Raw genomic sequence first — 23,367 nt, forward strand, 5'->3', positions numbered from 1 at the left:
CAGTGTGGAGGTTCCTCAAAAAACTATCCATAGAACTCCCTTATGACCCAGCAATAGCATTGCTAGGGATTTACCCAAGAGATACAGAAATGCTGATGCATTGGGGCACATGTACCCCAATGTTCATAGCAGCAGTGTCAACAATAGCCAAAACATGGAAAAAGCCTAAATGTCCATCACCTGATGAGTGGATCAAGAAGATGTGGTATATATACACAATGGAGTACTACATGGCAATGAGAAAGAATGAAATATGGCCATCTGTAGGAAAGTGGATGGATCTTGAGGGTGTCATGCTAAGCGAAATAAGTCAGGCAGAGAAGGACAGAAACCGTATGTTTGCACTCATAGGTCTAACAGGAAAACAGGAGAAACCTAATGGAGGACCTGGGGGAGGGGAAGAGGGAAAGAGAGTCAGGGAGAGAGAGGGATGCAAAACTTGAGATACTACTGAATGCTGAAAATGAACTGAGAGTTGAAGGGGAAGGGGGAGGGGGGAAAAGAGGTGGTGGTGATGGAGGAGGGCACTTGTGGGGAAGAGCACTGGGTGTTGTATGGAAACCAGTTTGACAATAAACTATTTAAAAAAAAAAGGAAGTCTAAAACATACCTTAAAAGGCCCTTTGCAAATAAAAAATAAAAATAAATTAACTGAAAAATAAAATAAAATAAAGACAAGCAGTTCCACTCGGGGTCACATGATATGAGCCAGGTACAGGGCTTCAGACAAGCTGGCTCAATCCTGGGATAGGTTGTAGTGTATTAAGAAGAACGAGGTATTAGATCATTTTAGGCAATTTCTCCCACATAAAGATTTTCTTGGCTGCATTCTGAAAGGCAGTGAGAGGCAATAGATTCGAGGCTGCTGGTCCCACGTAAAGTGCTGGGCTTACTGGTTAGTGGAGCAGGTGTGTTTCTCCTGGGAAAATTGAGGCTCCCGACAAGGGCAGGTACTAGGACACAGCCCACTCCTGGGTCCAGTTTTTGGGGCAGAGTCAGGATTCCCCTCAGAAAGCAACTGTTGGGTCTTACTAATGCATCAAAAATCAAGCAACTGAAACCCTATAAATCCTATGCCATAAAGCTAGGCCACAAAAGTTTTAGCCCAGAAAAAAATGTAAAATATGTATGACAATTTCTCATCTTATCTTAGACCTCCTGGTAAATTACCTACAGGATGTTTCACTTTCAGCAAATTAACCATCCAGGATAAGCTGGTTGCAAAATGCATTTGTAAGTAATTAGCTTCTCTTTAATTAAACTCAAAAGGAGAATAAAAATGGGGGAGAATACCAAAGAATGAAGAAAAAAGAAACATGATATTTCTGTTAAGAAGGATAGACTTTTCTTTGTTTCAATGATGTTCTCAGATACACAGCCCATCAGCAAAAATGTGTTGGAGTTTTGGTGATTGGATTAGGAATAAGTTGGCCTGAAACGGGTTTTCTACAGTTAGGTCTAAACCACTAGGATTCAGCTGCTCTCCAGCCTAACGAGTTGTATCTTTATCACGGGGACACACACACTAACATATGGCCTTGGAAAAGAATCCAAGTATTATAAGTAGTTCTAAAACAGCTTACAAAGTATTAACAGAAAGATCTTTATAGATCTAAGTCTAAATCAGTTTTCTGGTCCATTTTACTCAAGGTAGTATAGTTTTTTTTTTTTTAAGAGAAAATACTTTTAAGAGGCTACACCTGGTCATTCCATCTGGGTAAACCCAAATTATGAAGCCCCAGGCCACTAAGTCTCACCTGATTCCTTCTTACTCTTCCTGTCTCTACTGATCCTCCCAGGAATTCAGGGAGAAAATAATCACCCTTAACATATACCAGATGGCTGGCCATAAGCTTTTAGAATTGAGTCAACCACTCTTTGCTTTTCTTGTAGCACAGGCCTCTATGCCTCATGTGTAGCCAGAACCAAAAACACACCGGGGAAAACCCAGTTACCAAAGTCCTAAGGGTATTTGCCCCCCATTAGATGCTCTGCTTCCTCCAGACAGCTAGAGTCCAGGTTTATTACTTAGACACTTGGAAAAGGACCTTCGTATACACATGTTCTGGACTTTTCTGTGATAAGGGATGATATGTTTCTGTAACTTGATTTCATTTTCTCTTATAATGAATAATTTAAAATATAAGTTCTCAGTTCCCCAAGACAGACATACTGTAAACTGGAACTTCTCTGGTCAATAACCATAATCATGTAAGGTATATTACTGATGCATGACTCAAATGAATTCAAATTCTGTGCCAAAATTTTCCCATTAAAATGCCACTTATGCAGGTGCAACAAATTTATAAAACAGTATTTCTAGGTGAAATAGATGCCACAACAATAACATTAGACTTCTTTTTGTGCCTTCGCAATTATTCACAATAGTTTTTTTCTCTTCACAAATACTTCCATTACTTTTTCTTTTTGTCCCTAAAGCCAGTGATCTGAGTTTATATGACATAATTATTACTGTATTATAGTTATCTTCTGAAATTCACTATTTATATATTTTCAAAATAATAATTACTTTATTATAGTGATTCTATCAAATTCTATGTCCTGGAGCCAGAGCAAAAAGGTACACTTTAAAGGAATCACCTGCAAAACAATATTCTTAAATAACCAGTTAGCAGAGTAGATGGAAGGGGTGTCTTTCTACTGACTGAGTCTCCCAACAAGAGCATGGACTAAGACAGCCCACTTTTGGGATGTCAGGGAAGGGAGTTTCCAGGAACAAGGTCAGGATTCGCCTCAGAAAGTGACTGTTGGGTCTTACTAATGCACCAAAAATTGAGCAACATAGATCCACAGTCATAGAGTGTTATGTTTTGTTATGCTTGGCATATTCTGGAGGAGGAGGTCAGGATTTGACTTCTTCACCTTTTTATGATGCAATTTTTTTTTGTCCTCAACTTTTAAATACTACACAGCAACCAGACTTTTCTTGTACCAACAACTCTCCACTTCTCAACTACTACTCTCCTCCTCTGTAATATCTATCCCATCTAAAACTGATGGTCGGCGCTCCTGAGATGCAAATATCCAGTGTTTGGATGGTACCATCCCCTGTTGGGGCACAGAAAGAGGAGAAAATACAAACAGCCTTATTTTACCTCAGACTGATGGTAGTAGTAAGAAGTGTTATAGTGGAACTTAACCTAAGGTAGGGTATGGTAACTATATATGAATTTTAGACATCCCCTCCATTGGTATTTTCAATGCTGGAGAACTGCCTGTCTGTGTATTAAGAAGCAGAGTAAGGGCAGTTGAAATATGCTGTAATTAAACTACTTAGCTCTTACCCCATGGACCCATTTTCCATACAAACAAAACAAATCAAAACAACAGCTACAAAGGTCCTATGCAGTGACTTACACAATGAACCTAATTCATGAAATGTCATTGTATTTACAATTTCCTCCAAAACAGACAAAGAAATCCCAACAGATAGTTTACCGATTCCCTCACCATACTGAAATGTCACGGAGAGTGTTCTTTGGTTCCAGAATTTCTGTAACTTGTGACCAAATGATACCCTTTACCTGCTCCATATCCATAGATGCTGTTCAGGGCTTAAACAAAATAAATGAATGCATTGACCTTTTTGGTTTTCCCACCTTCTCAGTGTATGAAGAAATTCCTGTGACAGTTATATATCCCAGTTTCGTAATTTTCACTTGGCTGCTGAGACTATACCATTGAGAGATTCAGGGTGAAAACAGATCCTCCCCTGAGTGAGCTGATGCACAGAGCTTAAAGGTCAAATGCTCTAAGATAGGTTGAAAAATTGAGCTGCAACATTTGTTCTCAAATTGACAATTTCTTACTAGCCTTTCCCCAAATGCATCATCGTGGGAAAATGTTAGAAATATCATAAAAATACAGATTTAGGCAGTAGTTTAAGGTTTTCTAATTTTGATTTGCCCACTGTGGAGCTAGCTTCCTTTTACCTTACCATGCTGACTCTAGGTTCACCTGCACAGTAGGATCACATGGTTATTTAATATTTATGGGTCCCTTTTTAGTAATTAGAACAAGAATAATCAAAACATTCATTTTCTACTCTCCAAATACCTGCATTCCATCTGAATCCCCATATCTTCCTGGTACTTACTTTTATCTTCATCGTATGATCCTCCAGAGCTATTACTGTATCTTGACTCTAGGCGGGTGTGGGCTCTGATGACGTTACTAAACCTTCAAATAAAAGAACAATCATCAGAAATACTGACACATATGTGTATGCTCTGTTGCTCATAAACACATGTTATTTATTAGTTGAGTTTTTGGCAGCCAATTCCAATGATGCTTTTCCTAAAGAAATCCTGTAACAATTGTACCCCAAACATTGTGTTTTCCTGAAGAGGGCCAGTGGTCACTTTTGCTCAGGAGCACAAGTTCAAGTCTCTATAAGATAAATATTTTAAGGCTAATATTTGAATTGAACTAGGAAATAGCATTTGGTTAGAAAGAAAGCGGGAATGGCACTGAATAATAGGAACCCCTTGTTCACAGGGCTGCGTGGTAGATGGTAGGTGGTCAATACATAATTGCTGCTTAATTAAGTCAAAGTAGATAGAATTGGAAATATGCAAAAATGGTTTCATAACAAATCTTGGGCTTTGCCAGCTTTACAGTTTCCCTTAAAATGATCTGAAGGTTTTCAGGAAAAGGTCCTAGGTGAGGAAGTGGGGTGAGTGGGGTTATATACACAAGTTGTATAACTTGTCAACAACAGGAAGGCAGCTTTAGAGGGGTGGGTTGAGTGCCATGCTGCCTCAGCGGGACGAACAGGGGATTTCAGGACTGAGCTCTCACTCACTAGCTCTGTGACCTTGGCCAGTCCTGTATCTCCGTGGGACCCTATTTCCACACGTGCCAAAAAAGAAAAATAAATACTTCACCCTTTATTTCACTGCAATTGTTGTGAGAATCAAAAGAAATAATGCAAGAATGTTTCCCAAGCCACGAGACATCCAACTCCCAAGGTATTAGTTATTATATTTCTACCTTGAATATCTAGAATACTCTAGATATTCAATCTAGAATATCTGGTGCCTGCTCTCTTCAGGGCACCAAAGGATTTAAAATAAACAGCACTCTTATTATCCAAAGGCCTATAATGTAGGGCAAGGATGTGGCTGAGGAGAAGTGATGATAAAATGTTATGTCCATATTTATTTTATATAAAATGACATAACCAGGTTTTATCTACTTAATATATATGCAGCCAAAGCAAAGAATTAAGGCTATCTAGAAATATCTGGAAAATTCAAACCACAGCAGGTGTGTTCCCCTTCATTACTGACTGGGTGTTTTGCCTTAATTGAACACAGATCAGTGCTTCATTTCCCTCTAGAACACTGGGAAGTTCAGGGCCATTGCTATCCTCGTGTTTGGAGAAAAAGACATGCTTTAGGAAAAAGTACTGGGTGTGCCATTAAGATGCCTGCCTTGTCCCGGGGGCACAACCTCAGAACGTTGCATCACTGAATTAGGTTTGCTGAGCACAGTTCAGGCAGTAATGACTTTGGTTTTATGCACTTCTTAAATGTTTGCAACAGATTTTTGATACAGTCATCTCTTCCCCAGTAACTCTGTATTTCAAACATTATCATCATATCTATTGGGCTATTGCTTTGTGAATCCATAAAACAGAACATCTAGGACATCTGCTCAGTCTGTCTACATCAGACTGAACTTACATGATGAGTAAAGTGACAAGCCTATTACCTTCCGAAGATGTTCTTTAATCACATTTGTGCTGCTAAATGCAAAGTTAAAAACTATGTATGCAGAGCCCAGACTTCATTCAGCAAGGAACAAAAGCAGAGTAATGGAAAAATTCCACGTCTGGAGATTCCATGGGACCACAGGACAGAGAGCTCAAGATCTATATATGGAACATGTTGGTTTTATAATCCTGCTCTGGAGGGACCAGGCAGGAAGAATTATGGAATGGATGACAATCCTTCTCTTTTCCTTTGAGATACATCTAAAGGTTAGGCAGAGGTCATGAAGCCAAGATGAACAAGAGCAGCAAGGCCCTTCTAGACTGTTCTCCTTGCTCTGGAGAAGACCAAAACCATAGTGCAGCAAAGTGTTAGCTCGGCAAGAAAAAAAAAAAGAGTAAAAGCTGGTGCCTAAGTGTAATATGTTATTTTCCTTTGCTTTCCTAGCTTGAAGAAAATAATTTTGGGTCTGGGCTTTAGAGGAATTTGAAGGATTAAGTAGACCAAATAGCCTTTTAACATCAAAGGTACATGTCTCAAGAAACATATCATGAATATAGTTCTGATAAGAGAAAAACTAGAGGAATAAAATGTTTCTCTAAGTTTTATCTTTCTGATGTAGCCCAAATTAATACTTAGGTAACTTTTGCTAGATTATTAATCTCTATCCCTGTATCAACACAGATCACCAGAAATTTATGCATTCGAAGTTTATTGCTTTGGCTCCCTACGAAAAATCCTTTCATGGAACTACAGATTTATAAAATAAGCTTTTATTAAGGCTCGATGTATTGAAAATACTTATGGGGCTTGGTTCTGTATATTTGACAAACTACTATAAAAAGCTATTTTAATAAAAATGTGTTCATGTGTTGTTTGATTAAAAAAAAAAAAGAAAGACAAGACCTGTATGATAAATCCTTCTTTGAATTTAGGGTAGTTTCTATTAGTAGCTTCCAACGAATCATTTTTATTTTTACACACTGCAAGTTATAAAATTTGCTGTACTTTTCTTTTTTACTTTGGCTACTGAAGAGCTCAAGGTAAGTTTAACATTAACGTTTAGTAGTTTTCCTTTGTGAGGACTTTTGACACAACTATCTTATTATCTTAGCTTGGCTCTTATTCTATTCCCCTTGTTTTAATGGTACCATAACCTATCTGAACTTCCTGTTAGCACAGTGATAGTATTAAATATGTCTGAAAGACATCACAGGACCATTAATCTAGCTGTGAAAAACATGGTGTCAGGCCTGTTTCTTTGCACAACTCATGGTGCCCCCTGGAGCCCAACAGTGTATTTTGGTGACTAGTCCCCCCAGGGGTTCGGTAACACAGCAGCCTGGTCAGTATTTCTGACCAGTTATGTCTGTAGGCTCTTTTCTACAAGGACTGTAAAGAAAAGAGCAAGTAACTGTCTTCTGTAATGGGCCTAGGAAGAGGGAGGGAGAAGGAAGTGCTAAACGGTGTTTGGACAGCTTATCTTTGGGGTTGCGAGATTTCGTATATGTAAGGTCATATATATATGAATATATATAAATATGATCAATAAATCTACAGATAGATATAGCATTAGGAGAGAACTAGGTATATGGGAATACATATAAAAAGTGTGGGTACATAACTGCATCAGGTACATAACTCCACAGAGATACGGTGTCAGAGGAGGAAAGCAAAGCTAAATCTAAAGCTTCTATTAGAGGTGTTCCCAGGTCTTGATATTACAGAGATGACTAGCTTCTTAACTTCATGGGCCACCACTAAAAATGTGGAACAGGACACTTAAAACTCTGGTTCCAAGGGGGCTTTTTGTAGTGAGATGTTAATAGATAGACATGCATCATATTTCCACCCTAAATAAAATTAAGATGGGAAATTCAGTCTAGACAATAAATGATAAAGAGTGTTACACTCCAACTAGAAAGTAGAAATATCTTTAGAGAGATAATGTGATTCTTTACCAGGAGGAAGTTTTCCAAAGAAAGTATTAGCTAATATAGATTAAAAACATGTTAATTAATAATCTTGTATTGGGGATGCCTGGGTGGCTCAGTCGGTTAAGTGTCTGGCTTCGGCTCAGGTCATGATCTTGCGGTTTGCGGGTTCGAGCCCCACACCAGGCTCTGTGCTGGCGGCTAGCTCAGAATCTGGAGCCTGTTTCAGATTCTGTGTCTCCCTCTCTCTCTGACCCTCCCCTGCTTGTGCTGTCTCTCTCTGTCTCTCAAAAATAAATAAAAAACATTAAAAAAAAATCTTGTATTGTCACTGATGTATGGAGTAAGAAAACCTTTACTTATTTCTGAGAAAGAAAGAAAGAACAGCCTTTATTAGAGATCTGTAAAGGATGAGGTCTATGACCCTGATCCACTGGGTTTGGGCTTTTAGCCTGAAGGAAAGCTCGAGTGGATAAGCACCTGCCTAAAGGCAGAGAAGCAACCCAGTCATGAACCTGCTAAGAATCTGATGAGGCCTGAATTGGAAATGAGCCTTCAGGCTCGAGAGGCAGTCAGTCTTATGTCATAGTTTCACCTGCAGGCCCTGCTGTGCTCTCGTGCACAGGATGGAATCCTGAGGACGATCATGAGGCGTCTGGAAGCATTATGGGCTAAGCAGATTATCTTCATGATTTGATCTATTAAATTTTCTCCAACCTGAATTTGTGGGCATCTCTTCCTCATCACTAATTTCTTAAGTGAAAGGACTCCTTGGTAGTTTTCACTATAAAATGCTCAGGCTAAGGAGTTCTCAACACCATGAGAATCATCTAATGTTTATTTTTAAATTTGAGTCCTTTTTATTTCTCTGTTTCTCTACTCTTCACAATTAACCACAGGAAATAGTGATGCAGATTTTATGAATCAATGAGTAGCTTTGAGACAGTGTAAAGGGGCAAGAGAACCGTCATTAAAGGGTTAATGTAAAGGGACTAGAGACTTCTTTTAGCAGGAAAAGACAGTGTTGTTGGCTAACCAAAGGTGACACTGTAAAGGTGAAATAAAAATGATGACGTTTTCTAGAACTCACCTCAAGACAACTGCTCAATCTCTAAGAAATCATTCCACAATCAGATTTGAAAATTTCACATGGAAATTCCCTCCAATTGCAGATGGCCTGTGCCCACTAGCAGAATCACCAGTGGTTTTCAATAAGCCCTGAGGTAAGTGGGATTCAGCAACCAGATTGACAAGCCTCTTAATCTTTCTCTGCTGGCTTTTCTCAGGGAGAAGTCATTATCTTTAGAGGTATACAGAGCAGAACTGGAGTCAGTTTGTGTTTCTAAAAGCAAAGGAGAATGTGTGTGTGTGTGTGTGTGTGTGTGTGTGTGTGTGTGTGTGTGTGTGTGTAATTTATGAAACACAACAAACTCTTACAGCTGCTTTTGTATAGATGGTTGCTGAAAGTTATTCTATATTAAGCCAAACTTGTGCACCAACCTCTCATCAGATTCTTTCAATATCTTGCTCTCCTCAGCATCTGGGAAACTGTCCTGGCCGGCGACCACTGTGTTGCTGCTGGAGGTGGTACCTGTAGGTAGGATCAGAAGAAAGACACTTAGGAAACAATATGTAGGGAGAGGATTAAGCTGAGGTCTCAAGTAATCACAGTGAAGGACTTCCTATAAAATCATGTTTGAAAGATACCTCACATCTGTAAAGTCTCCGACAGTCTCGACAACCTTCCAAGCCCACACCACTGAAGTGGGAGAATCCCAGACATCTGTTATGGTCCAACCAAATTCCTCAGCTCTCTTAGAAAGTGAGGCTACAACACTCTTGAAACCCTTTCTTCCTGACCACTTAGGTCATGAGCTTATTTATAGTGGCTGGCCCTGCTGCTAGCCACTCTCGTGTTTCTGGGGCCAGGAGTTTATTAAACCAATGCTAGTGAAGCAAGTCCAAATACCTAGAGTTTCTGATTCCCTGGGCTACTGCTTCTCTGCAAGAACACGTTCTGGCAGCAGGTGCAGGGCAAAGAGAGGGCATAAGAGACCAGGGGACGAGAGAGATTTGAAGGCAATTATGATATTAGGAAAATCAAAGGGAAGCCGGCTTCAAGGAACCTGCAGAGGGTGTTATATATTTCATAAAATGAGGCTGAGAAACCAATTTATTTGAAGTGATAATACTGTTGGGGGGGGCATTTTAGCTAACCCCAGGAGACTATTAGCCAAGAAAATTCCATAGACATAAGAAGGAAGGTCCAGAAATGAGATTCCCAAGGGACTGCTGTGTCCTGCCTGGGATCAGCCTGAAGTGCAAAGCTCCGTGGCTGACCCAGACTGAGTGGCCACTCTTACAAATGGATGTCATTAAACCGACAATGCTCTTGGGAGTTTCAACGACTCTTCCTTTTTAAAAAAACTTTTTAAACATTTATTTATTTTTGAGAGATGGAGGGAGACAGAGCATGAGCAGGGTAGCAGTAGAGAGAGAGGGAGACCCTGGGTTCAAAGAAGACTCCAGGCTCTGAGCTGTCAGCACAGAGCCCAACATGGTGTTTGAACTCATGAACCACTGGATCATGACCTGAGCTGAAATCAGACACTTAACCCACTGAGCCGCCCAGACGCCCCAGGAGTCTCAAGTATTCTTAAGCCATCTCTTAGAGGAAAGTTTAAACAGGAATAAGAAAAAGTAATACACACACACACACACACACACACACACACACACACTCCACTCCGCTCAGTGTTCCAAGTAAAGGAAAATCCAGAGATCCGAGACCAGACGTCCACCTAGCTGTCTTTCCCCTACCCGAGGCTGCCGCAGAGGCCTTGCTGCTGGCCGCAAAGCGGTAGAAGGGCGGGTTGTCACAGTGCTGGACGATGGGATTCACCGGCTCCGTCTGCTGCAGCTCGAAGAGAAGCTCCTCCATGGTTTGAATGGTGTTGTTACGGCACAAGTATATCGCCACCTTTTTAATCTGAGATGAAACGTGGGACACAAGGGATGTTTGCTAGAGCCTCACCCACAAGAACGCTGGATGGTAACCCGTTCCCTCTGGTGACTGTGTCATCCCCAGAGGTGCCATCCCTGTAGCTCAGCTCCATGGTCTCCCAGTGGGAATCAGGGTTGGGATTAAATTCCCCTCTCTTCACCTGCGCATCTGATAGGAGTGCACGATGAAGGCCTTGCCTTCCCTCGTGGCCAAGTTTACAAAGCTACTTTTGGGACACATAAATTCTCCCTAAACTGAAAATCTGCCCTCTAAGGACTTACCTAGAAAAAATTTTATTTATACAAACCATAGGGGGAAAACAGCTAGTTATTTCTGTTTAAACAAGAAATGCAGTCCCCTGCTAGTCTCTTCTTCCCTAGAGACCAATGCAGTTTAGTTGTTGGTGTGGTTTTAAATTTTAAAAATAACTCTGGATGAAAGCTCTGTCTGACTGCAGTCCTCATGGTCAAACCCGAGGCCTGGATGCTGCAGTGAGGCCTATGTGGTTCGAAGCAATAGGCAGGCAAAAAATCTCTCAGAAAAACAACCAGCACACAAATGCCTATTGAGTTATGGTTTTATTTATTTATTTATTTTAATTTTTTAAAATGTTTTTATTTATTTTTGAGACACAGAGAGACAGAGCATGAGAGGGGGAGGGGCAGAGAGAGAAGGAGACACAGAACAGGAAGCAGGCTCCAGGCTCTGAGCTGTCAGCACAAAGCCTGACGCAGGGCTCGAACCCACAAACGTGAGATCTGACCTGAGCTGAAGTCGGAGGCTTAGCCGACTGAGCCACCAGGTGCCCCGAGTTATGGTTTTAAAGATGCTGCCTTTTCATTGATCTTTAAATACAAACACTACATATTAGGTATCTCTCTGCTTATTTCTCTCCTCCCACCTACATTTGAAGAGAAACACTTAGACACTGTGTTTTTATTGTTTTAAGAGCACCAAGATGTAAACATGAAACATCCTTATTAGTAATAATGTGAGACTCTATGGAGTTTCTCTTACGTAATGGGTCTAATTTTTATAGAAGGTAGCTTTTAGTAACTGTTAGGAAAATATCTACCCCTGAATTCCTATGTTTCTATGTCCAAAGGCTTAGAAAGAAGATGACAGAGGGGTCACTGAGACACTGTCACCTGCTTCTTGGGGGACAGAAGGAAACTTTTATGTAATACCTGGAGGAGCTCCTAGGAGGTCAGCATGACTGGCAGAAGCTGACCTCTCCATTTCACTCGGCGCCAAGAGCACAGTCCGACTTGCAGTTGCAAATACAACCGACGGGAGCAATGACTCCTGGGAGTGTGAGGGACACTTACATAGGGCAAGAGAAGCGTGTCGCTGCTAACGCCACACAGGCTGATCAGGAACTGCAGGGTGATCCTAAGGTTGTTGCTCCACTTCTCGTTGTTGGCTAAAGCATTCCAAGCATTTTCCATTTCTGGTCCAGGAACTTCATCTCCATACTAGAATGAACAAGATAAAAAACCGGCCCAGGAGGTGTGTGGGGAAAAAGTATCAGGAGGCAGAATGTTGGATTAAAAACTGTTATAAGGGTCATGGCCATCTTGAGATCCTAAGAAGGGGGAGACGTGGCCATTCCTCAGCAAGGTGCCATTTTTCAGCCATTTATAATGCATCAATCAGTAATGGGCACACTTATTCTCAGGATTTTTAGTATGTTAGGATGGTTATTGCTATTTTTATTATTACTTTTAAAAATGGTGATAAAATACACATAACATACATTTTTAAGCATACGGTCCAATGGCATGAAGCATATTCACACTGTTGTGTAACCATCACCCCTGCCCACGCCCTGTTTGTGTGACCGGTAACAGTAAGTGCCACTTCCCCTGAGCTGGCAGCATGGGGCTTGATCAACCCATAGGTTTTCCTGGATGACGGAGCCGTGTTACTGAGGCACATTTCCTCCAAGTTTACCTTGGCCGTCATGTACATGAGGTTATTCAGGACCAGGGACGTAGCTTCCGGGGAGCCCCAGCCACTGCCTCGCAGCCCGTGTGAAGCGGGCACTTCTCCTTCTCGGTCCTTGCCATCATCCTCTGGGCTGCTGGGGCTTGATCCCGGGAGCAGGAGCCTGCTGTCCACCAGCTCGACGTTGTGCAGCCAGGGCAGCAGGTAGGTGAGCATGATCTGACGGCCATTTGGGTGTGTGGTGGGGAACCGCTGGCTGACCTCTAGAGAGAATGGAGCGACGAAGGGCCATATGTTATCTTATCAAATAAACAAAGACATCAACACCAACTGACAGATCGAACAGTGACTTCAGTTTACAAAGCAGGTTTATATACAGCAGCTCCTCCAGGCCGCAAGATCTTATATCCGAGGCTCGTCCTCAAGTCTCTCGTGTCTGGTGCTCTGCGGAGGCACGTGGGAGCACACAGCACGGAGCACACCGGCTTGGGAAGAGGGGAGTGAGGTGGGGGCCTCACCAGTTCACATCCACCGCTATGGATCAGAGCGCACAAAACAGGGGCTCGGAATCAGAAGGACATGTGATGAGGTCCCAGCTGCTCTACATGCCAGCTGCATGAAATTCTGTTAGTTATTTAACCTCTCTGTTCCTCAGCTTCCTCAGCTCTACAATGGGACCATGCGGGGCTACTGTGAGGATTAAAAGATATCATCAGAAGGTATCGTATATGCTCAGCACAGTGCTGGTCATTCAGTAGGCCCTTAATAAACAGTGGTTAGGATTCTTATAACAATAATTATTCTTTCCACGATACCGATATTTTACCAGGTGTCTTCTAGGAACTCTTGGCTGTAAAAGTGAGAAGAAAGCCAGTGTGTGGACTCATGTTCATGATATCGATTTGAAAACTGCCAACTATGTGGAAGGTGCGTGTTCAGTGTCGTGCTTCATTTTATGAAATAACTGAATCAAAATGGTAAAATGGTGTATATAGTCCAGAGTTTTCAGCACTATTTTCTCTGATAGCATTTTTGCATTCTTTCACTGCCAGTAGCATTTAATTTTATGACCTGAATAAGCTTTCTATAGAAATAAAAGCACAGCATTACCTATCTGCTGCAAACTGCTTGTAATCTTTTATTTCTAACATCTACAGAAGAAACGGTTTTGTCCTAAGGGAAATTCGCAAGCATGGTCTGATGCACTTGTTATTATCCAGTGTGGCGTGTAATCTCATTTGGAGAGGTTTTGGCTGCTAAACAATAGAACACAGATGCCAGGAATTACACCAAGATAATCCACTAGATCCTTGAGATGGTAGCTTTAATTGATTTGGCCTTTTTTTCCCCCTAAAATTATAATTTTTCTGTTTTGAACAATATGAATATATTTAATGCTGTGCTGCAATAATCAGGTTAAGCAGTTATGTTTTACATTGCTCAAAATTTCAAAACTTAATTTCTAAACTTTATGGAAGTGATATTATGAACTTGTATGACACATATTCAGATCATTAGAAAATCAGAAAATTTGTTTATTTAACATATTGGGCCTTTTCCAGGTCAAGCCACTGTGCAAGGACTCAAGATTCAGTTCCTGTCCCTGAGGGGGAGGCTCGGAGACAGGTAGCTCTGGAGCAAAGTTGAAAGTGACAAAGGACACAGAGAGGAACAAACAAGAGTGCTATCGGGGTTCGGTGGAGAAAAAGGACTTCTGGCTATAAATATCCACTTGCATGGCCAAAGAGCTACAGGTAAGACCTTGGATTGTGAGGAACTTCTGCGAGTGTTCTGCAAGATGAGCAAACATTTCTAATAAAATTTAACTCCTAAATGAGCGATGTCTCGCAATGTGAGTAGTGTGTGATGCCGAATGCCATGTGATCACAACTGAGCCAGTGGTTCTCACAATTCGCTTTGGAATACACGTGTTTTGGATTATAAGCATGCTTCTGGAATGATTTATACTTGCAAACCAAGGTCTTACTGTATTTTAACTTGCTAGAAAGGATTGGGACTTTGGAGGGGAACAAATCCTTCCAGTGGGAGGGACAACTGATACTAGAACACCTGTCATCTTCTAACAGTGGCATAGAAACGTATCATCTTTTTGTAGTTGTGATTAGCATCTAACACATCACGTAATTTGCTTATTTATGATGTTTATTACATCTTGTCTGTCAGATGTAAGGTCAGACAGGGACAGGAGGAAAGTCTGTCTGAAGTATCCCACACACCTAGATCAGGGTCAGGATTGTAGAAGTCTTTCTAAAGGGAAAAGAGGATGAAAAAAATGCCATGGACACGGAAACAACCCTGATTCACCTTTCCAGAAACAAATTTTAAAAATACGAGGTGGTGTCACTGGTCTGCTATGTATATTTTCCAGCTCCTTTGGGAGGGGCCTGAGCCCCTGGCTACTTACAAGGAATTAACTCATCTGAAATTACATGCAATAAAAATCTCACTACAGGGTTTTCAGTAGTAAAAACAGTAAAAGCAAGAGCTAGAAATCTCTGTAACCTCCTTATTCTTCCATGTTATTAAAAAAAGTTACTCCTCATAAATCAAAATAGCTGAAAGGTTAATTTGTGAAGAAAAGTTACACTGAATCTTCTTGCAAGGCACCGTATGAGCTTCTTTTGTTCTTAAACTTGAGGTTCTATTTACCTCCTCTCCCTCTCACCCAATAAAGCTCCAATTCCACTCCCCCTCAGGCTCTGCATCTGCTCCATCCTCTCCTTCCTTCCTTCTTTCCCAGCCAAGCCCCTGAGCTCTGGCTTCTGCTGCTACTTCTCCATGGAAACTACTGACAGTTACCAATAACTGTGAATCGTGAATTGTGAAGTCCAGAGGGTAATGTTTAGATCTTACCTCCTGGGAGCTCCATTCAGGACTGTGGACTGCTCACCCCTTCCTCTGAAATCCGTTCTTCTCTAGGTTTCCAGGAAGCTCACTTGCTAGGAGTTCTCCTTCCTCTCTGAATGGGCCTCCATTCCTGTCTGTTCCCTCACTCTTTCTGGGCCCAGACCTCAGAAGCTGGGTGTCCAGATCTCTCCACTTATGATCACGTCTGCTCTCTTGGTTCCACCCCTTGTACTCTTCAATGAGTCCCTAGCAGTGGCCCTCCCTTGACACCAGTCTGTCTCTACATAGGAATGTCTGACAGACACCTACACTCAATATTGTTAGCTGAGCTCATGATCTCTGCCTTGCCTTTACCTCCTTCTCCTTGATTTGGCTCTCAAGGTAGGGTCATCACCCCCTACCTCCCAGCTACCACACCAGAGATCCCCTCTGTCTACCCTGTCTGGTAGCTCTTGACTCTGGTCTCCCTGTTCCACTCTCACTGGACTATCTTAGTTCAGGCCTTTATAATTTCCAGTGTGGACCACTGTCATTGTTTCTCAACTGTTTTTCTTTCTTTAGACTGGATGTTCTTTTATCCATCCTCCAGTCTGCAGCTGGTCTTTCTAAAATGCATTCTGATCTTGTCCCACTCACTTCTTGTTTTAAACTGATCAGTGGCTTCCAGAACCCAAGCCGCTTGCTTCGATACCCTTCCTGTTCTCAGGGCTCTGAGGGTTTTGAGGAATACCTAGAGATCACTGGCCTACAAACGCCTTAGGGTACAGTACAAAGCCTTCCACGATTTGATTTCCACCTCTCTGTCCATGACCATCTATACCTTTCCCCCAACCCTGCATGTTATGTTAGCCAAACTGACCAATTTTAATCTCTCAAAAGCAGCATGCTATTTTATACCTCTAAGTCAATGCATGTGTTATTTCCTTGTTCTGTGATACCGATCTACTTGCCAACTGTAATGTCAACTACTTGCTTGCTTTGTAAATTTCTACTCCTCTTTCCAACTGCAGCTCAAAACACCAACTTCTCTGGGAAGTCTTGCCTGATACTCCTGGTCCAATAATTGATTATCCCTTTATCATCCATCTCATACACAGAATTGCACTTGCTGCTCTGTATCATAACCATATGATTGCACATCTTTCTTTATTATTAGACTATGACCCATTGATGAAGAAAGACTTTTTATTTACGTCTGTGTTCCTAGGGCCCAAGCACAGTGCCTGGCCTATAGGTGGCATTCAAATCTTGGTTGACATGAATAAAAGTGAATTTTGTTTTTCCAAGAGAACTAGTTTATCAAGAAGACTTTTCTGCAGTTCCTTCACTGTTTCAGGCATGAGGCAAGGATGTGACTAACTCTGTGGCAGATGGATGGAGAGGTTCTCCTGGTAGACACAGATTTTCAATTAGGTCTTAGGGAGTTACAGAGAGGGACAGAAGGGCCATTTCCAGCAAAGGGAATTGCATGCACAAAAGCAAGGATTTACCAAATGGCCTGGCACGTAAAGGATCAAGTGAGATGGGAGTAGAGGGTTCCTGGATGAAAAGGTGGAAAGCAAGTTTGGAAGAGGAGGTTTTTTTTTTCCATAAGTGAAGGAGTTCCTATTATTTAATGTCTCTAAGCCTTAGTATATCATCCGTAAGATAAGAAGGATGATTACAGTGGTGGTGGTGGTAATTCCACACTAGTATGAGGCTAATTGCTTGGATTTAATCAGCTTATTTTAATCCTTGCACCCTCTGAGGTAGTTACTAACTGCAGATAAGGAAACAGAATTTAGAGGTTCTCTGACTTGCCCAAGGTCAAACAGCCAGTGAATGGCAGGACCAGGGATGAGCCCTGGCTGACAAGCCCAGACCCCATTTCTAACCACTACTCATGGGGTTATAGAATCAAATAATAAATGAAATATACTATCTAAAGTGCCTAATATAGAGCCTGCCATATTTTAACCATTCCAAAGATGGAAGCTGTTACCATCAGCTTTTTTATTTTTAGGACAGCTGGGAGCAGAAGTTTGAGTGCAGAAGTGCTATGCATATTTGGTTTAATGTGAGGGTGGATTGCACTGTTGAGGACCTCAGGCAGGGGATGTTGGGACAGGGATGGGATAGGGGCCTGATGAGGGCCAGACCAAGGCCTTGATAACATAGATGGTAAAAGAAGAAGAACTGAAAGACCAAAATCAGCCGCTTGGCAAGGTGCTCCATGAGCTTCGGCAGGAAGTTAATTGACAATTGTAGTTCTTTAAAAGTAGATTTTCACAAAAATTTCTCACAAGGACTACTTGTAAAGATGCGCCAAAAATCAAACTCTCAACAACCTATATATGTAGCAATATGCAAGGTACGAAACACCACAACCACCCAAAACAACTGGCAACAATTATATTAGAAGTGATGCCATCCATATTTAACGCACTTAGGAAATTTTACACATATAATGTATGTGGAAGTATTATGACTAACGTAAGCATCTTCGGATTTGTCCTATGCTTATCTATACTTAGGTGGTTTTTGATAAACACATTTTTTATATTTAAATATATTCCAGAATTTACTTTTATATGTAACTGGACTTAGCCCAAAGCAGTTTTTTCCCCTGTTTTTTATTTATTTTTGAGAGACAGAGAGAGACAGTACAAGCAGGGGAAGATCAGAGAGAGATGAAGACACAGAATCCAAAACAGGCTCCAGGCTCTGAGATAGCTGTCAGCACAGAGCCCAACACGGGGCTCGAACCCACAAACCATGAGATCATGACCTGAGCCGAAGTTGGACGCTTAACTGACTGAGCTACCCAGGTGCCCCATCCCCCCCAAAGCAGTTTTAATCTACAGATTTAGCATCAATAACTGTGACTCTAAAACGATACTAGAATTTGAAAAGGAAGATTATGGGCTTGCCCTTCCATTTCTGCTATCTTGGAGCCCACTGGGAACAGGCATCCTAAAATAACAAAAGCGTCTGGAAGGCTGTGGTCCAAGGCCCATTTTCCCGGCTAAGGAGTCGCTGGAACCAGAGGGAACACACAACTCTTCTTAAATTGAAGATCTTTACGCTGGAGTTGAAATGGAATTCTATCTAGGCCAGAGATACTCTTATGCGGACACAGTGAAGAACAACACGATGACTCCTAGCAGCAAACCGCACAAACCCAGAGTAATCTGGGGAAAGGTAACTCTTGCTCATGGAAAGAGCGGCATGGTTCATGCCAAATTCCGAAGCAACCTTCCTGCTCAGACCGCTGGACATAGAATCCATGTGATGCTGTACCCCTTAAACTTATTGAAGAGTAAATAAGTAAATAAGGTTTCTTCTCTTGTAAAAAAGTAAAATAAAGGGAAGATTACTTTGCGCAGAAATGATCACACATGTCATTGCATGGTACCTGAGAAGAGCGGGAGGGTGAGCTCGGGGTACATCCTGGCCAGTTCACATGACAAGAGGGCTAGTGACACGCTGTAGAGGGGTGGCAACGGGCCGTGCGTTCCATAGAGAATACTGCCAGGTCTCTGTTCAGCGACTTTCTTCGAGTAAACAAAAAGCTTTGCTTCCAGGATCTACAGGGAGGTAGGAAAGTGAGAAATGGGATGAAAAGACATTGGCTGGCTGTCTCAGGAGTATTTATATTTAATCACCTTTCATGGTAACAAAACTAATGAATGCATATTTTAATACAGTTTAAAGGTAAAGCATCAGCTAGTTCTTGTGGTCACAGAAGATTATATCATTGTTTTCTCACTCTTCATATCCATTGGTGATATACAGAAAAAGCAGTAATTCAGTTATCAAATACCCCTTGTATTTTCTGTGCTCAGAGATGGAGGGTTGTATGTAAGTAAGCGATACATGCCTGCATGAGTTGCATGGAGATTTCATAAATTTCTCGGTTGGTGTCAGAGGCCTTGAATAGAACAAGGTTTAACAAGGTCACTATGTCGAAGGGATAGTTCCTAAAACAAAAACCAAAAACCAATCAGCATAGTTTATAAGACAGGCTCGTTAGTAATCTTGATAAACCATTATGTATCAAAATTCTAGGTGACAACTGACCTCAGTCACACTTACTAATGACACTTTCATGCCCATTTGGCCATGCCCCACCCCCTACATTCTTTTGCTATTTATTAGAAGAAGGCAAATAACTCTATTTTTATTTAAAATTCAATATTATTGCACCTGGATAAATGAACACACAAAAATCTATCTCCTGTAAATATATTTTAATGATAACCAAATAAAAATGGAAAGGACAGAAGTTGATATTGCTACATTTTCTCAGTAGCTCATTGATTTAATATTTTCATTCAATCCATTTAAATTTAGTAAGCACCAAATATATCCCAGGAACAATTGCACAGCACTAAGGATACTGAGTCAGTAAGGCTGGTCTGTTCCCTTAAGGGAGAAGAGGCTTGGTGTTTAGTTGGGAACATAATCCATACCATCTAGTTACAATGGGAGTAACCACAGCATGCTAGAGAATCCTGATGAGGGACATCTACACCAGACTTGCAGTTAGGGAAGGCTTTTCTAAGGAGGAAACAAGTAAACTGAGCTTTGAAGAATAGGAAACATTAGCCAGGCCATGGAAGGGGTCATATGGGGGAGTATTCTAGGCAGAGTCAACTGCATTTTGAAAAATTATGAGAATGAAACGGGAAGATCCCTTCTGTAAAGGAAAGAATCTCTGTGTAGCAGACTGAGTGAAAGAAGATGGGACTAGGGTAGGTGGGTTCAGAAGCTTATGAACCTCATCCTAAAAATTATGGAGCTCGTACAGGATGTTCAGTAGGGGAGTGAAGCAATGACATTGATTTTGAAGAAGCACTCTGAGTTTTGTGTGGAGAAGGAATTTGGGAGCTGTTATACTTCAAAGGAGGAACTGATGAGGGTTTGAATTAGGGCAGGAATGGTAGAGACAGAAAGGAGGGGATAAGATCTAAAAACTACTAGGGAGGTAAAATCAGTAGGATTTGGGGGGGGATAGATGCTGAGGGGGATAGAAACACAGAAGGTAAGTTATGTGGCAATTAGCAGTATAATCAAAAGGAATATGGAGCTGAAATTCATTTCATTTTCTTGCTACACAATACTCTTCAAAGATGACTTTTTAAAAATTTTTTTACTGTGTGCTTTTTCTTATAATGGAAAGAGGTCATGAATAGGAAACCCTTGGTGAGATAAACAATTAGAGAATGGTCCATAGGTAGTGAGTGACTGGTATTTATTTTGAGGCAAACTTCAGAAAGCAGATGATGGCTTGGAGGTGAAAAAGAAAACATTAATTATTTTCTTGTGGGTTCCTTTTTTGATTCTGCTATATAATTGCCATTGTCTACGAAAGTTCTGTTTTAGAACAATCCCCTTCTAGAAGGCAAATACTATTATAAATATATGCCCATCTTACAGTAAGTTTAATGAGAAATTATAGTGAGAATTGGTTAAGTACACAAAAAAGGATGGTTGTTTTACTTCTTGTTTTTGATGTTAAGTTTAATTTTTTATCTTACTAGTAATACGTGAATACAACTTTATTTTATTTTAATTTTTTAAGATTAATTTATTTTTGAGAGAGAGAGAGAGAGTGAATAGGACAGGGGCAGAGAGAGAGGAAGACACAGAATTTGAAGTAGACTCCAGGTTCTGAGCCGTCAGCACAGAGCCTGACATGGGGCTCAAACCCATGAATCATGAGATTGCGACCACAGCGGAAGTCAGATGCCCAACCAACTGAGCCACCCTGGTGTCCCAACACAACTTTCTTTTAAAAGATTCAAGCAACATCTAGGGCCAGAGGATCTATTCTGAAGATGGTTCACTCATAGGGCTGGCCCGTTGGTGCTGGCTGTTGGCAAGTACATAGAATAAAACATGGAAATGCTTATTTCCTTTATCTCCACCACTGTAAGAGCCAGGCATCCTTTTCTGTGTGTGTGTGTGTGTGTGTGTGTGTGTGTGTGTGTGTGTATTTAAGTACCTCTCCCCATTACACAGGATTTTAAACATAAATGTGATTATATTACCTACATGTATTGTTTGGAGATGAACTTTTTCAGTGAATGAGGCTTACCTCAGTCTACTTAAGAGCTGCACAGGACTCCATAGTATGCTCAAACCATAAATAACCCATCTTGCAGTGCATGCTGTGGTATGCCACCTCCATGTCCTTTTCAGGCATTCAATATTCCAACCAGCCCCAGAGGTTGGATTGCCTTTAGCCAAAGAGATTTGCCTAGGCCAAGATCATGCCTATTCCCAGCAGCAGCCCCTGTGGGACTGGCTGAGGGCTCTTATCCTCTGCCCAGGCCTACTTCTGTCATTTCCCCATAGATGTTGGTGCCAAGGGCATTCCCTAACAAATGTCCTGCACTCACATCTCCACCTCAGAGTCTGTTTCCTGAGGAATCCAACCTTTGACATGCGTTAACAGACATTTCAAGGTTATTTTCATTTTTTCACTATTACAATGTCACAAACACCAAATGTGCACGTACTTCTTTAGAACAGATTTCTAGAAGAGGTAATGAAGGCTAAATGGGAACATTTCAAATTATAGCGGATTGCTCTCCAAATGGCTTTACTAATTTGCACTCCAAAATGATTACTTTTCTAGAACTTTTTAATTTATTTTTGTTTTAAAGTCTTATTTATTTATTTTGAGAGATACAGAGAGAGATACAGAGAGAGAGAGAGAGAGAGAGAGAGAGAGAATGCGTATGGGAGGGACAAAGAGAGAAGGAGAGAATCCTAGGCAGGCTCCTTGCTGTCAGCACAGAGCCCAACATGGAGTTTGATCTCATGAACTGTGAGATCATGACCTGAAATGAAATCCAGAGTCAGATGCTCAACTGACTGAGCCACCAGGTGTCCCTAGAACTTTTATTTTTAAATAAACAAAAAAAGCATGAAGTTGATTTGTCAGATGGGCAACTGGGGAAATCCTTCTGCATGATAGCGGTGAAGACAGTGAAGAATGATGAGTAACGTTTATGTTATGCTCTGTGCTGGTTACTCTGCCAAGGCCTTTACCTAGATTTGCTACTTAATCTTCACAACAAGCCTGTGATGCTTAGAGAAGTTAAGCACTTGCCCAGTTCATGTACAAGGCGGGGAGCCCAGAGGACATCCTAGATAAGTCAGACTCCAAAGAATTAACTGGAGCTGACTATGAAAGTAGAAAGAAAGTGTGGCAGAGATGTCTTGCCTATATTGTTGTCCGTGACACTGAGATTTAATACATATGCATTTTTATATAAAAGAATACTCAAAAATATTGCTGGATCATTGTGGATTTAACAGCAAGAAAAGGGAAGGGACCTTTCCTCTTATGCAGGGCTATGCACTTGACCATGTACTTAGGGCGTTCAACTGGTTAGGGCTGAGCTATGGAATTTGCAGAAAACAATACTGAAAGAAATAACACATATAGAAAATAAAAGAAACCCAGAGATTGAAAAAAATTAGATCTCAAATGAATGAATGAGTACAAATAAAATATCTGTACTTAGATGTTTAAAATAGTCTTAGGGGCTGTTTCCGTTAAGTGTCCAACTCTTGATCTCGGCTCAGGTCATGATCCCATGGTTTTGGGAGATCGAGCCCCATGTTGGACTCTGGGCTGACAACACAGAGCCTGTTTGGGATTCTCTCTCTCTTCCCCCTCTCTCTCTTTGCCCTTCTGCTACGGTCACACACACACACACACACACACACACACACACACACATTCTCTCTCTCTCTCTCAAAAAATAAATAAATAAATAAATAAATAAACTTTAAAGGAACCTGCTTCAGATTCTGTGTCTCCCTCTTTCTCTCTGCCCCTCCCCTGCTCACACACTGACTCTCTCTGTTTCAAAAATAAATAAAC

At 41.2% G+C, this 23,367-nt stretch overlaps 1 protein-coding gene across 1 annotated transcript in view; it reads right to left on the reverse strand.

Annotated features, from left to right (window-relative positions):
• Positions 1 to 23,367, reverse strand: part of FRY (FRY microtubule binding protein) — a 261,360-nt gene that overhangs the window by 70,460 nt on the left and 167,533 nt on the right. The window contains exons 30-36 of the mRNA XM_029938476.1: positions 19,348 to 19,447; positions 18,883 to 19,054; positions 12,627 to 12,883; positions 12,002 to 12,148; positions 10,490 to 10,658; positions 9,170 to 9,260; positions 4,118 to 4,200 (exon numbers count right to left, since the gene is read on the reverse strand). Coding sequence (XP_029794336.1) covers positions 4,118 to 4,200; positions 9,170 to 9,260; positions 10,490 to 10,658; positions 12,002 to 12,148; positions 12,627 to 12,883; positions 18,883 to 19,054; positions 19,348 to 19,447 — 1,019 coding nt within the window. The remainder of the gene's footprint in view (positions 1 to 4,117; positions 4,201 to 9,169; positions 9,261 to 10,489; positions 10,659 to 12,001; positions 12,149 to 12,626; positions 12,884 to 18,882; positions 19,055 to 19,347; positions 19,448 to 23,367) is intronic.

Source organism: Suricata suricatta, chromosome 4 (assembly GCF_006229205.1).
Source record: "Suricata suricatta isolate VVHF042 chromosome 4, meerkat_22Aug2017_6uvM2_HiC, whole genome shotgun sequence".
NCBI lineage: Eukaryota > Metazoa > Chordata > Mammalia > Carnivora > Herpestidae > Suricata > Suricata suricatta.